The following is a 15,272-nucleotide window of genomic DNA, read 5'->3' as shown; positions in this document are numbered from 1 at the left end:
CAGTTGAACTTGCATTTTTGTTACTTTACTTGCACATTCAAAATTTCATCTTACTTTGTTATGAGGGGCATTGAAGTGTTAAGACAACAGCACATCTGTGGCAATTTACTTCCTTACCAACCAAGTTCACTTTGATGATGACTGGATGCTTATATAACCACTGGACAAATGCAAAAGGAGATTTAGAAATACTGTAATTAGAGCAAATAGGAAAAATAGCTCAGATTCCAGATGCTAGATTATTTTAATGCAGACCATTCTAAAAATCTGAAATAAGGACAACATACAAACTGGGAGCACTTGAAATATGTTTATTTAGCAGCTATTACAACCAACCTCCAAAAAACTGGAGTCCCCTCTGGTTTTTGAACCGTGTCAAGTGATGAAAATGCCTCTAGGATGGAAGCTGGACAGTGCACTCCTTTCTGAGATATACATCTAACAGGGATTAATCTCTTTGAAAAGGCAAAATATAAATATATACACTCTAAATTCACAACAACAGCTTCAACTCACTACGTTAATTCAAGTGGGGTAACAGTGGACAAACCCACATCATGTAAACTGCAGTCAGGAAAATCTCTGCTCTCTCTGCTGCAAGGTCCCGTTCCGGTTTACATTCTGGGATCTGCCTCTGGCAGAGCTGGAATTCAGAAGCGCTGAAGTGCTGGATCTCAGGGGCTGTGCACGGGACCGGGCGTGGGGCTCTGCTCTCTACACATTGCTCAAGGCATCCACACCAGGGAGAACCTTACCTGGGGACAGATAAAACACAGCAGCAGGGTTAAGGATCTCTCTCTGCTCAAACAACTTTGCAACATTCAAAGAGATGTAATTTTAAAAAGTGAATCAGGAATTATAGGTTGAAAATGGAAGAGCTTGGCTTCACGTTGACCACGGTGGTTCCATGGACCTGCTCCACACAGTAAATCCATCCAGAGCACAGCTGCACTCAGATGTCAACAGAGAGATTCCTAACACAGCTCAGCCATCAACCTTCATTTAACAGTAATGGCACATTTCTGTCCAAGTCTCTGCTAGAGCCAGATCCAAACACCCAACATTCTTTTCCATTAAGTTTGATGGCAAACAGATTTTTGATTGGAATTAGCCAGTTGCTGCATACTTTAAGTCCCTAGTGGCATGTAAATAGAATTCTGGGGAGTGTGGTGGAAATTTTAAGAATTAAGAGAAAAAGTCTCCTACAAGTCTCAGGTCTTTAAACAACTAAAACACTCAGGTTGAGACATTTACATATCTCTTTCCAACTGATGGAATCAAAGAATATTCTCATCTTTGAGTACAAAAGCCTACTAGATTAATACAGTGCAACATTTTCTAAAGCATTTTCAGCTTTTTGTCCTACTTCAATAATGAACAGACACCACTCTGGTTTTGCCTTGCCTCAGAAAAACAACCTTCTAATGCTCATGCTGTGCAGCAGGACTGAATTGTAACACTGTTCACAACTCACTAGTTTGCTGAGTTTTCAGGGAATTTTCCCCCTTTCTTCATCTTCAGGAACTTTTCTAATTAGCCAGACTTCCGCTACATTTAAAAGATCACACACACAAACCCATATTTTGGGCCAAAACTTAGCCAAGTTTGTGCTTTTGAATACACAGCGTTTCCTTCGAGCCATCTGCATTCTTTCCCCTCCCCATCACTCCCTAGGCAACAGAAACAAAAGCTCTGTCTCCCATCTAACTCCTGCAAACAGCAGCTGCAAGGCAGTTTATTGAAGTTTCTCCTCTCCAGAGGAGCTGACAGCGTTGGATAATTTACACACACTGGGAAACGGCAAATTACCAGAGGAAATGAAAAGTCGTTTAGAGAACAATGGAACTCGTTACAAGAATCCCTTCAATCCTCACCATTTTGAATTCCAAGTACCCTCGTGCAGGCTTGTCGGTGAGCACTAGAGGGCTCCCCAAAACCAAGGGAATTGCAAACGGGAAGAAGAGACTTCTGGCAAGAATTCCAGACTGTTCTGATGAGGCTTCCCTAACAGGAACCGGGCATTTTCAACAGGCTAGTTGGCATGTCCTGAGGGATCAGTGACAAAATCCAGCCCACTCTTGTTTTCTGTCCCAGTGTTTTTGCTTTCTGGGAGAAGCACACTGTGCTGTTTGAAGGAATGTTCCATTTTCCTTCCTCTCTTCCTCTGTGAGGACTACAGAACAGGAAAAGAGGAGCTTGTAGCTCCAAAGCTACACGTGGTGGAACTAACTCAAAAACTAACTCTACATGGTGGGACAGAAAGACATTCTTCTGTTGTGCCTTCTTGACTGCCAACACATGGTACAGCACACAGAGCTCCACATTTACTCAAATAAAGATAAAAGAGGATTTACCCTCTAGCAGCTCCAGGCTGGCACCACCTCCTGTGCTGACATGGCTGACTTTATCCTCAGTGTTCCACTTAGCACAGCAAGTAGCTGTATCTCCACCACCTGTAGCACAAACAGAATCCATGAGACACACACGAAATTCAAATTTTGTCCAACTGAAGGCCCAAGCTGGAGGAGGACTTGAGGAAAATATTTTTATCACAGTGCTGAACATCACAAGCTTCCTCCACACATTTAGAAACACAAGAACACAACTACTTACCAATAATGGTGATGCAGCCTTTTCCAGTTACTTCTACCACTTTGTCCATCAGGGCTTTGGTTCCTTTGGAAAACTTGTCCCACTCAAAGACCCCAACTGGACCGTTCCACACAATTTGCTTGGCCCTTCCCACAACTTCAACAAACTTCTTCACGCTCTCAGGGCCGCAGTCCAGGCCCTACAGGAAGTGAGAGAAGTCACTCACTGCTGACCCCCAGATCAAAATCACCATGCCCAGGCAGAAGCTTGCCCCTCACCCCAGGTATGAAACAAGAATTTCTCTGTATTCACAGACAGATCTGCCAGCAGCTGCTGCAGGAGGGTGGGGTCTGGCAAGGGGGTATTTATCTTCCTAACACCAGTAAGTCAGTTTTAAATCAATGTCAGATTCTCAAAGCCTTAGCTAGAAAACTTTGCCAACCCTACTTAAATTCTAGTCAAAAAGAAGGGATTTCTACTGCACTCAGATCTGCATGTTGGGAGCAGAGTTTTGCTGGTTTAATCCAAATCTCACAGAAAGTACTTTAGACTTAAAAATTCAGAACAAACAACAGGGCTTCAATTTCATTAAACCAACAAACTCCACACAGCTTGGCAGCCCTCAGAAACATTTGCCAAAGCTCACAATTACTCTTTCTACTCCTTTAAAAGGTGTCCTACCCACCCTGTTCTTTACTGCTCCTCCTGTCAGTCCCTTTCCCATTCAAACCTACCATCCAGCCAGCAGGAATGCCTGAAGCCACTGTGGCCTCCCCAGTCTGTGCATTCTCATCAAATTTGTCAGCAGTGATGAAGTCAACAGGCAGAGTGATCTTCACACCATTCTTCTCTGCCTTGGCCATCAGGTCCTTGACAATCTTTGATCCCTCTTCATCAAACAGAGAGTTGCCAATCTAAAGGAAACATTTGGAAAAAATAAGAGAGGTGTTTGTTTAGCTCTTGGTCATGACAGAAGAGAATGTCAGCACCCAAACTGCTCAGACAGCTATTCCTGAAAGATTGTTTTCTTAAAGCACACAGAGAGATATAGCAGCAATCTCAGTTTTAAAAGGGACTGTCTGTGGGTCTCAGATTCAGTCAAAGAAAGAAACTGAGAATTTCTAGCCAGGCAGAAGCCTGGGAAAGAGTTGGAAAAGAATGTAAATAATTCTTTATCTCTCTTGTTTTTCACATTGTTTATAGTTAAGTTCTATCACTGTGCATCAAGCACTCTGCACCAATGGTGTGGGTTGTTTTCACTTCAGGACCAATGGAGTTGGTCCTCACGAAGCTCTGTATAAAAGAGCGGTGGATTTTGAATAAACCAGAGTTTTACTCTCAGCAGCCTTCTGGTCAGAGTCTCTTCATCCCCGTCCTGCCTCAACAGCAACATCTGTCAAGTAATTTCTCAGTGCTCCCTACTCTTGCAGAGAGCCAGTGCTCAATCCCAGAACATGTAAGCGGCATTCAGACCACATTCCTCACTAGGAGCAGACACAGAATTGTTCTCTTCATTACCTCCATGTTGTTGAGCACTTTGAGGAAGGTGAATGCCATCCCACCACCAATGATCATCTCATTGACCTTATCCAGCATGTTATTGATCAGCTGGATCTTATCCTGAACTTTGGCTCTGGTAAGAGAGAAAAGGAAACACAATGAATACTGAATATTGTGACTACGGTATGTCAAGGCTGTTCTAGAGAATGATCCAACAAAAGAATTGTTGGGAATGGGCAAAAAGAGAATCCTACAAGTTAGCAGGTCAGCAATAAAATTCAACTTACTAGAGCATTATTCAGCCCTCCATTTCTTCTTTTCTATTTAAATATAAACCTCATTTGGCCCTTTAGAGCCTGATTTTCCCTGACTGTCCAGGCAAGTTACTTGACCAGATGAAATGCACCTCGCAGAGCTGCAGTGCTGCACTGGGCACACACGTGATGAAAACTGGCTGCAATTAAATATTTCTGCACAGGAGCAGTCACTTGGCTGTGCACCTTCCAGCCCCTCTGCATACCAGGTGCTGGGGCAGGGCAGAGCCCAGGCAGCCCCAGCAGGGCCCGTTGCATAATGAGAGGTTGTGTCAATTTACAAAGTGCTGAGCCTGAGCACTCCTGTACCCTGAACTGGGGGGGAAAGGTCACTGACAATGTCTGGGACATCAGCTGCTCTCCTGGCTCATCTGGACAAAAAACTGCTGGGGACTGTCTCAATTTGGGGAACATCAGAGGTCAGGAGAGACAATGAACAGCCAGACTGTATCACCACAGGAGCAGATATATCAGTTAGCTCCTCTCTAATCCACATCTCACATCTCAGGAGTCAGCTACAAATCTGAACTGCAGGTACACTTGAAAGGAGAGCACTTGCTTAAACAACATGTCATTTGTTACAGCAGTTAAATAGTCACAATGTTCTTGAGTCTTACCCTCCAAGAATTGCCAAGAAGGGTCTCTCTGGACTCTCTAGGGCCTTGGCAAAATAATCCAGTTCTTTCTTCATCAAGAAGCCAGCAGCCTTCTGAGGCAGATTGACACCTACCATGGAGCTGCAGAAGTAAAAAGTGAGGAAAGGAAAAATTTAGTTTTCCCATGAGACGTGGGGATGTAGAAATACCCCTGTGTCTCACAGCACTACAAAGCCAACCCTTCAGTCAGCTGCAGCAATGAGAACAGCTACCACGTGCATGAAAACACACACAGGGGCTTTGTTTTCCTGGATAAGACACTGTACATGCTTCATTTGTGACTGGTTTGCATAGAAATATTGATTTGCAAGACATTTATCATCTCAACTAGTGATCCAAGACACTGGAAGACAAATAAGAATAGCCAAGAGCAGGATTTCTTCCAAGAGGACCACTGCAGTCTGCAAGTACACATATCCAAATACACTCCATGAAAATAATCACTCTGAAGTGATTAATATTTTGGAAAAGTGAGCAGGACAATTTATACGAGCCCTAAGCAAGTTTCATCTTCAAAGTCTAAAAAAAGTCAATGCAAGTCTTAAAATCTTGTTTCAGCTTTCTCCAGAGACAAACCTGAAAGAGCATACACTGATGACAACTACCTTCGGTAAATCCACTACTGAGGAACAAACACAGCACAGTGATAGTGGGATAGGCCCAGAAGGAAATTGTAACTCCTTGGGGGCAGTATTTTATGTGTTTCCACGGCAGATACTGTTGTGAGTTCTGCCTGTGGAGGGGAAACACGTACCCACCTGTGAGCTCGGTGTGCAGTGCCAAAAGCATCATTGATATAGACATCTCCCAGTTTGGAAAGAGAGGCTCTGAAAGCCTCCACCTTCGCAGGCTCAGCCTTGATCTAAAAAGAGAAAGAAGGACAAGGTTATACCCTGAGACTTTGACTCTGAATCTAAGCTCAAAGTCAGCTATTTGACCCAAACCCTAAGCAAAGGTCAGTTTGAGGAACTCATCAGTTCATCTGGTGAGTCACTGTCTTCATTTGCTTTTTCCCAGTCCAGCAGAAGGAACAAAAAAGTTTACATGGTTTAAATTCTACTTTAAACTCTCCTAGACTGCTCTTGCTAAAGACTGTTCCCACTTCTGAACTGCAACACCATGAACCTTTCAGTCTCTCTCCAACAGATTTCCAGTGTTGTGTGGTGAACACAGGTAGCACAGGAAGGGCAAGGAAGAGACAAGGCAATGCTGAAATCAGGCTAAACAAATTCATGCTCACTCACTGAACAAAGCAAGCACGATCTCCAAGAGACACAAGTAAGAAGGTTGAGCTCCTGAAGGACTGATTTTAGCAACTGCATTGAGGATTAACCAATGAGCAGTCTAATAAAAGGCCTGCACACTACAACAGGCCATAGTGAAGGCAGCCAGAGCTGGAAATGCAGAGGTAAGTGTAATATGTAGTGGTTAAGAACAGGTGTATTTCTGTTAAAAGACATCCCACGAAATCCTTATGGGATGGCTTATGCAGTTCTTCCCAGCATGAAGAGACAGCAGCGCTCACTAGGGCAGCAGGGGACTGCTCAGAGTAGCTGGCAGCCACTTGCTGTAGAGGAACAGCCCAGACTGGAGTCAGGCCACCCCTCTCCAAGGGCTCTCCTGCTCTCTCAGCTCATCACCCCACAGGAGGCCTCTGCCAGCACCCAGATGTGACACCACAGGGACAATGGCAGGAAGGCAGTCCAAGAGATGGCAGCAGGGTTCAGCACAGCTTTGGGGGCCTTTTTTAGCAGAGCCTGAGCAGGAGACAAGTCCAAGGGACCACACAGATTCCAGAACAATGCTGCCAACTGCTCCTTCACTCAGCAAACTGCCTGGCTGTACAGAGATTAAGTGCTCCAGTTAGAACCAGAACCATCCATGAGCAGAACACAAGAGGCTCTGACAGAAGAAACCACTACCACTGCATCTACCTTGGAAAAGCACAGTTTAAGCACCACTCAGCAACCTGCAATCCTGTCTTGCATCACTGTTTCCATAGCACTGGCTTTCACCTCTGCTAGGAGAAGGAGCTCTGTCACTGGCACCTGCCCTGTTGTGCTCAGTGCAGTGTGCTTCCATATGCATACACTCAGCTAAGTCACCTGGGAATTACAGAAACACAAAAAACCAAGGGACTGTCTCCTACAGAAAATGAAATTCTTGCCTCGTTCTTCTCCCTGCCACTATACTTGCAGTGGTACACAGTTCTAGCAATGAATAATTCCAGATTTGCTTAATTTCCCCCTGCCATCTGCACAGGCTTACCAGCCCTCTGCTGTGTTCTTATGCTGCAGGAGTCCTGTGTCAGCCCATAAAGGGCAGCACTCCATGTCAGCATTCCCTCCAAGCACTGGATCTGAACAGAGCCAAGGCCTCTGTAAGCCAGCGGGGTCACCATCGCTAAGAAAAGCAGCTGTCTGGAGCAAGCACTCTGCTGACCTTCAACAAAATGTCAGAGGTGCAAGGCAGCCTGGCTCTAGAGAACTACTCTGAAGAGCAGACGGGCTTAGAGGAGGGTTTGATAATCCTTGTGCTGCAGAAATATTAGCCGTATAAGCCAAAAAAAAGCATCATTCTTATGGGCCTGGTGGCAACAAACTGTCTCCAAATTGGTTTTTATTTTAGACATCCAATACTGAAGCCTAACAAGCAGCAGGTTTTTGCACAGCTCTATTTTGTTTCTTTCTCCTTTTTTGACAGAGTCATCTATAGCCTTACACTTGAGTTGTTTCACCTTGGAAATTCACTGTATTCCACTCAAAGCTTTTGTGCAACAGTGGGACACACTGAACTAAAGATCCCTGACATCCTGTTAAGAGCAGGTTCACAATCAGTGCTTTAGAGAGGCTGTTGGCTCCTTGTCAATCTGCAGCAAAGAGCAGGTAAGACCAAAGCAGGCACACATGAAAGCCAGACTTGAAGTTTCACCTTGTTCCCTGAAGCATCCTTGCCTTTCCCTTCCTCTTCAACGTGGAATCGGAGGTTCTCCAGCAGGATGACTGAGCCAGCAGCAGGATTGGCACAGGCATTCTCCACCTCAGCACCAACACAATCCTTCAGGAACAACACCTCCCTGCAAACACAAGACACACGCTGTAACCTCGCCAGTGGCTTCCTGGTGGAAAGAAAAACATCCAGGTCCCCTGGCAGGGAGGGCCTGATGCATACCAGGCTGCTTTTCCACTTTACCTGCCCAGGAGTGCCTTCAGCTCCACAGCTACTGGGGCCAAGGAGAACTTGTCAGGCATGGGGACACCATCCGGGCGGCCCAGGTGACTCATGAGAACCACGGACTTGGCCCCATGGTCCAAGCAGTGCTTGATGGTAGGAACAGCTGCCTTGATTCTGTACCAGCACAGAAGAATCAGTTAATAAGGGCTCAATTAGAGTTTACCAGGAGAACACATTAGTACCACTTACACATGAACCCTGGGAGCTATTCCTTAAAAAGAAGTAACAGCACAAGAGCTCAACAGAACAATTCTTTAAGAAAGCATCAACAAAATTCTCCATCCCAGCCTATTTTTATACATTTCACTGTTATCTGCTACACAATGTAGGACATGAAATTAAAATGCATTTTTTAATCTAAGTTCTGCTGACTGCTGAGCTAAGAAATACCAGGACACACCTGAACACTACCAGGCTCCCTGGGTTACTCTGGGATCCTGCACCAATAGAGAAATGATGAGCAGTGAGAATATCGTGGTGAACAAAGCTGACACCTGCCTGAAAGTGGCAGATCAGCAGGGCAAGACATCTTGGCATCCCTGTTTCTAAACTCCAGGGTTTTGTGTGCTGCACTGCAACAATTATTCTAAAAAAGACAAGTTACTACAGCCCCAGGGTAAGCAGGAGGCACAGAGACTTGTGGATAGTAAGAGAGACAACTTTCACACACAGCCTAAGGGATGTGGCTGTGAAATGGCCATGGTCAACTTAGGAAGTTTAGGATCTTGAAAATAACATATTTTTTCCCATATGCTTTCCACATCAGCCACAGTGAGTATCAGCCTTGTATTTAAGTGCAGGTTGCTAACAACTGCAGGGGGTTTAATTAAAAATGGTTGGACTTTCTCTGACACCTTTGATAGTGTGGTATGAGCAATGACAGTTTAATCATGGTAATGTCCCAGGTACTGGGATGAAGTTAGACACAGCAGACTTTGAGGCCTCAATTTGGGATGGAAATTACAGCTCACCTCTGATTATTGGTTATTTTGTGATCCTTCATTGGAACATTGAAGTCAACCCTAAAAAAAATCAGAAGCAAAATTAAATATTCAACAAATTTATTTTATTACTTATTTAATTTTAAATACTCAAAAATGAGCAAGAGAACCTGCCATTAAAGGTGCTGGCTAGAAAAGCAGTGTTACAATACAATTAGAGTTAGATGTTTACCTCCGCCCTGCCGACAAGTTCTGCTCTAAAATCAATGTGTTATCAGCCATTTCTGCTTGTGATGACAGCACAAATGGAGAACAACCACTGCTAGAATAACTCAGGAAAGCTGGGCCACCAACACATCCCAATGCTCAGGACGAGAGCAGCAGTAATGCTGAGCAGGAAATAAACCCAGATAGAACTTTCCATTTTCAAACAATATGATTTCAGATCCCCAACGAGGGACATCCAAAGGAAACGGAATGAACGACCTTATGCTCTCTAATGAGGTTTCAGAAAACACACAACCTGGCTGGACTACTGTGGCCAGCAGGCAGTTCAAGGAAGCTTTCATTTCTGTCCTCTGCAGCTCTAATCTCCGTTCTGTGGCTTATCCCATTCTCCCTGGAAGACCTGACTTGGATCTTGAGGTAACTTCCTGACTCGTGCCAGCTGAAGGGCTGGCAGGGAGGAGTTTCAGCAGCCCGTTCTCCTGGCATCCCTTGTGCCCATGTGCAGGAAGCTGCGTTGTGTAACCGCGGAGGCAGAAATTGCTCGGAGCTACGGGAGGGAACACCCACGGAAGGAACAGCAAGAGGCAGAGAGCAGAGTGTACATCGTTCTATACATTAAAAACATCCGAGTTCAGCAAGCTTCGTGAATTAATCCCCCTGCCGCCCACTCAGCACGTGAAACAAATGGGAAAAAAGACAAAAGCAAAACAGGAGTAGCTGAGCAGAAGGAAATTCAACTGGCAGCCCCACAGCACAGTGGTCGAGTTCTAGAAGGGGCAAAGAAAAGCACCACTATCGGGCCATTATCCCAAAAGGAGAGAATAAAAGGACAGTTTGCTTTACAGAGCCATCAAAACTACAAAAGAAAGGTCCAGCTCAGCCTTCCTTCCCCCCATGCAGACCACTGAAATCTGAGCTCCCCTGAGCCCCCTCTCCTCCCCATTCTCAACTTTTCCTGAAGCTTCGGCTCTAGGACCCGAAGCTAAACAGGATGTGAGTACGCCAAAATTACATGGACATGAGGAGAAAATGAAGTATCGATTTTAGTTACTACTGAGAGCACGAGGTGACTCGTTTCAGAGGGGTGAGATTCTGGAACGGAGCCTGGCAGCTCACCTGCTGTGCTTGGGTAGCCCTCACGGAACGGTAAAATTAATTAATTAGCATTAATTAACGGCGATTTTGAGCGGGCAAACCCAGCCCATCGCCTGCCAATGCACGGCTGCTCTCTGTAACATGACTCAGAAATGGAAAAAACAGTCAGATGACCGAAAAAAATAGTCAGGTACAGACTCCTACAGAGATAGATCTTTGTTGTACCAGACTTAGAAAGTGCACAGAAATCTGAGCAAGCTTCTTCAGTACTTGATACATCGGCTGCTTTCTGCTAATCAAATTAGCGAACTGGTTCAAAACAAGGTTGAAGAGAAGAAAAAGGGTAAAAAGAGCAAGTTGTCTATTAAACTATGAATAAGAGGACCCATACTTTTGCTATCCCTGCCTACTCACAGGGCAGGTAACATGCACACAGTAGCCACGTTATAGTGACCTTGAACAAACTACCCCATAATTAAAGTATTTCGAGCAGGACATATCACGATGTACTTCGTGCCCTTATCTCCCGGGATTTGGCAACAATTTTAACAAGAGGCTTTCAGGGACTGATGCTTTATAAATAAGCAATGAATGCCTATTTTAGGGTTTCAGACCAGGATGTGCTGAAAACCTGCGGTGACGCTCCACCCCTGGAAGTGTCCAAGGCCAGGCTAGAAGAGGTTTGGAGCAACCTGGTCTAGCAAAAGGTGTTCGTGCCCTTGGCATAGGGATGGAAACAGATGGGCTTTAAGGTCCCTCCCAACCCAGGCCATTCTGTGATTCTATGATTCGATTCCTGCTAAGAAATGAATTATTACTGGTAGTTGGATAGCTGGGCAGAGCCGCATCTTCCGTTTTTTTATTGCACTAATTTCTGAATTTGCATTAAGGAAAAAAAAAATAACTGGTAAATAAGCATTTTTGGGGTAGTTCTCTGGAATAAAAGCACGGCAGGCTGGCTGGATTTCTCCTCAAGCCTCCTGCGGCCGACACACGTGCGAGCGGGGTGATGCAGGGCGGGGATTTACACCCGGCCTGGCCGCCAGTCCCCGCAGGGACCCGGGCCGGCTCCATCGCGATGCAGGAGCCTCTCCAACACCCAGCGAGCGAAAAAAAACCAAAAACGCACAAATCGACACATGCCAGGCTCGGGCAAGGGGCTGCTACCAGGGTCACCGGCCAGGCCCTAGCGTGGAGCACGGAGCAGGGCGGCCCTCAGGGAACGCACATTCCCCCCGCAATGCCTCACCTCATGACGACGCGCTTGCCCTTCACATCCACCTTGTCCAGGGTGAGTTTGTTGGAGAGAGACATGTTTGCTGCTAGCCACAATCACTCCAACCCCGCTCAACCCGCTCCGCTTCGCTGCCTGCGCGTTCTGCCGCAGCGCCGCCCGCGCCGCCACCACCCCGCGCGCCTGGCCCCGCCCCTCCCGTCAGCGATTGGTCCGCGCCGTCTTTTCTGTGTTTCTATTGGTCAAACGTCCTGTCCGTCAGCGGACATCCCGCCTCCCGGGGGCGGGGCTGCGGCGCCGGCCCCGGTCACGTCCCACACGCAGCCGCCGCTCCCTGAGGGCGCTGGGAGAGCGCGGGGTCCTGTCCCTGGGCAGGAAATTAACGGTTCCGCACCTTATCTGAGGGGAAAATCACCCAGAAATGGTGTCTAAACGTGTGTCGGCTGGTGGGAATCCTTCAGATGAAGGGCAGGCACTTCATGGCTGAACCATAGGCCAGGGGCAGGCCACGCATCGACTGTAAAGGACGAGACAAAACCCGGGATATTTTTAAGTGACCTACATAAATACTTCTCAAGACAAGTGGGGACAAAAAAAATGTTTGAAGGGATACACCTTGAAGCAGCATGGTTTAATAGAAACATGAGGGGTTTGGTTTGGGAGGGACCTTAAATATAGTTTTGTTCCATCCCCTCTGGCTATCCCAGGGTGCTCCAAGCCCTTTCCGACCTGGCCTTGGACACTTCAGGGACCAACAGCCACAGGCAGCCACAGCTTCTGTGCCAGAGCCCCACCACCCTCACTTCCTAATACCTAGTCTCAACCTATTCTCTTTCAGTTTTAATCTGTTCCTCCTTGTCCTCTCACTCCAGGCCCTTGTCAATAGTCTTTCTTCCTCTTTCCAGTAGGTTTCCTTCAGGTCCTGGAAGGCCACAAAGCTTCTTTTTTCCACAAAAAATTGACACATGCCAGGCTCGGGCAAGGGTCAAGAACAATCCCAGTTCTCTCAACCTTTCCTCATAGGAGTAGTATGCCATCCGTCTGATCATCTTGGTACCTCCTCTGGTCTTGCTCCGTGTCCTTTTTGTGCAGGGGACCCCGGAGCTGGAGGCAATCCTACCCCTGCCCTCTGTCAGGCCAAAGCCATTCCCTGTTGTCCTGTCACCCCATGCCTTCATAGCATGTCGGAACTCAAAATGTCCCTCAGACATTTTTAGAGGTTCCAGGCCTTGGTCAGAAGCATTTTAGACCCTGGCAAGCAGCTGAAAACAGCTGTGATTTTGAGTTTGAACCATGGAATGAATTACCAACTTTAAAGGTGGAACAAGCAGTCACAGAGGGTTAGATGATATAGTAAAAGTAGTCACAAATTAGAGGGTAAAATTTTTTAGTATTGTACAGGGGGGTTTTAACACCTGTACAGGGGGGTTTTACTTTGTACAGGGGGGTCAGGAGTTCTAAGATGGAAGAAAGTGGGCCTGAACCTGTTCTTCCTCCTTCTTCTTCCTTACCTCCATGTTCTTAGTAATGTTGGCATTTTTCTATTGGTTTAGGCTAGGGACACACTATTCAACGTAGATGATAGATATTGGCACATTATTGTAAATATAGTACACGTAATTTTTTGTATATAATGTTTGTACCATCCCACTGAGGGGCAGAGCCCCGCACACTGCCCTGCAGGACAGACCTGCGGCAGGGCAGCAGAACTTGTTATAGATAAGCAAAAATAAACAACCTTGAAAACAGCACAAACAAACTATGGCTTCTTCTTTGGCAACGGGGCAGAAAAACAGAGACTTTCTACAATCTCGGAATCACCAATACCCACAGATTCCGACAATAGCAGGCTGCTGGGTGCACTCAAAAATCCCCTGCCCAACACACATGCAGCCTCTAACGCAGTGCAGTGGGCTGTGTGTTGGGCGACAATAGCACAGTGCAATGCACTGTACAGGGTGAAAAAGGAGCTCGTGCTCTTTTGTCTTTGGCCCATAGGATAGGCCTTTCTGTTGCTGACAGGGTTATTTTTTGCCACACTCATAAAAATGTACAGACAGCACTGAGAAAGTGGTGGTGCCAAAGTCAGTTCTCTGCTGACAGAATGGGGCTGGAGAGCATCAAGAGAAGGGCAGCAGAGCTGGGGAAGGGTCTGGAGAGTCAATCCAATGAGGAGCAGCTGAGGGAGCTGGAAAGGGGCTCAGTCTGGAGAAAAGGAGGCTCAGGTGGGACCTTCTGGCTCTGCACAGCTCCTGACAGGAGGGGACAGCCGGGGAGTGCTCAGGCTCTGCTCCCAGGGAACAGGACCAGAGGAAACAGCCTCCAGTTGTGCCATGGGAGGGTCAGGATGAACATCAGGGAGAATTTCTCATGGAAAAGGTAGTTAAACATTGCAATGGGCTGTCCAGGGGAGTGTAGAGTCACCATCCCTGGAGGTGTTCAAGGAAGGACTGGATGTGGCACTCTGGTCTCATTGATAAGGTGGTGATCGGTCAAAGATCAGATCTGGTGGTGTCAGAGGTCTTTTCCAATCTAAATGATTCTCTGATTCAAATGAGCATGCACTGACAAGAAATGAACACAAAGGTACCTAGAGAGCCAGACTAATGCACTGCTCACTCATGGGTGAAAACATCCAGCCTGAGGCAGAAGGGTGGGAATCTCTGGCTGCAAGACTTGTCACAAAGTTCAGGAAAGCCTGGATAGGCCTCCAAGCCATGTTAAAGGTGTCGGTCCCAACAGCAATAAACCCTGAGATACACAAATGGGAACAAACTGACAGGTGACATGAAATCTCCTGTGAGGTGGTCACCAGTTAGGATGAGACCAGGAAACATCCCTTTAGTTTGTCAGTGTGTGCCACTGTAGTTTATCTCGTATTGCTGGAAATCTACAATCAAGGCTCAAATTAAATTGAATGTAATGGTCTCAATGTTGACTGCAGAGTAAACCTGGGGGGCACCCAGGGGTCCCTCCTGTGACATACCAAATCAGACCCAACCTTGTAACCCAGAGCCCCTGGACAGCGCTCACAGTGTCCCCTGTGGGCAGGGACACCTGGAAGCATCAGTGTGAATCCAGCCTTCACCAAGGCCTGCGAGTCAAATCCTCCAGTGGTCCTGAATCCAGCCTCCCCTGGGATCTCCTGCTGGAAGCACAGCTGGCAGAGCCACTCCTAAGCCAAGCCAGGAGCACGAGTGAGAGCAGGTGAACAAACCTTAGAGGAACTCCAGTGAGGAGATAAGGAAGGGGTTCTCTGGATCCACAGGAGCTGTAACTATTTAACTGTTGAGAAATGAATCCCTTTCCTTTTTCCTGTACTGCTTCATGCTGTGCTGCTTTCTCCAAAGGCAAAGGTTAAGTTCCTCGATGCTGACTCAGAAAGGAAAGCTGCTCCCAGCTGCAGCCCACAACCCAGCCCTTGCAGCACCTCCTGCTTTCCCTGGGAAATGGATTCCTTCTAAGACAAGGCTTTAAT

At 46.6% G+C, this 15,272-nt stretch overlaps 1 protein-coding gene across 1 annotated transcript; it reads right to left on the bottom strand.

Annotated features, from left to right (window-relative positions):
* Positions 1–295: 295 nt before the first annotated feature.
* Positions 296–11,974, bottom strand: PGK1 (phosphoglycerate kinase 1). The gene is made up of 11 exons (XM_002199475.6): positions 11,810–11,974; positions 9,268–9,318; positions 8,255–8,410; positions 7,994–8,138; positions 5,821–5,924; positions 5,024–5,143; positions 4,111–4,225; positions 3,327–3,506; positions 2,614–2,791; positions 2,355–2,453; positions 296–755 (listed from the first exon to the last, which is right to left on the bottom strand). Exons 1-11 carry the CDS (start codon positions 11,872–11,874, stop codon positions 715–717), a joined length of 1,254 nt encoding a protein of 417 aa, XP_002199511.3. The 5' UTR covers positions 11,875–11,974; the 3' UTR covers positions 296–714.
* Between the last annotated feature and the right edge of the window lie 3,298 nt (positions 11,975–15,272).

The sequence above is a fragment of the Taeniopygia guttata genome, chromosome 4A (assembly GCF_048771995.1).
Source record: "Taeniopygia guttata chromosome 4A, bTaeGut7.mat, whole genome shotgun sequence".
In the NCBI taxonomy this organism is placed as follows: domain Eukaryota; kingdom Metazoa; phylum Chordata; class Aves; order Passeriformes; family Estrildidae; genus Taeniopygia; species Taeniopygia guttata.
This window is presented reverse-complemented; position numbering and strand designations above follow the sequence as displayed.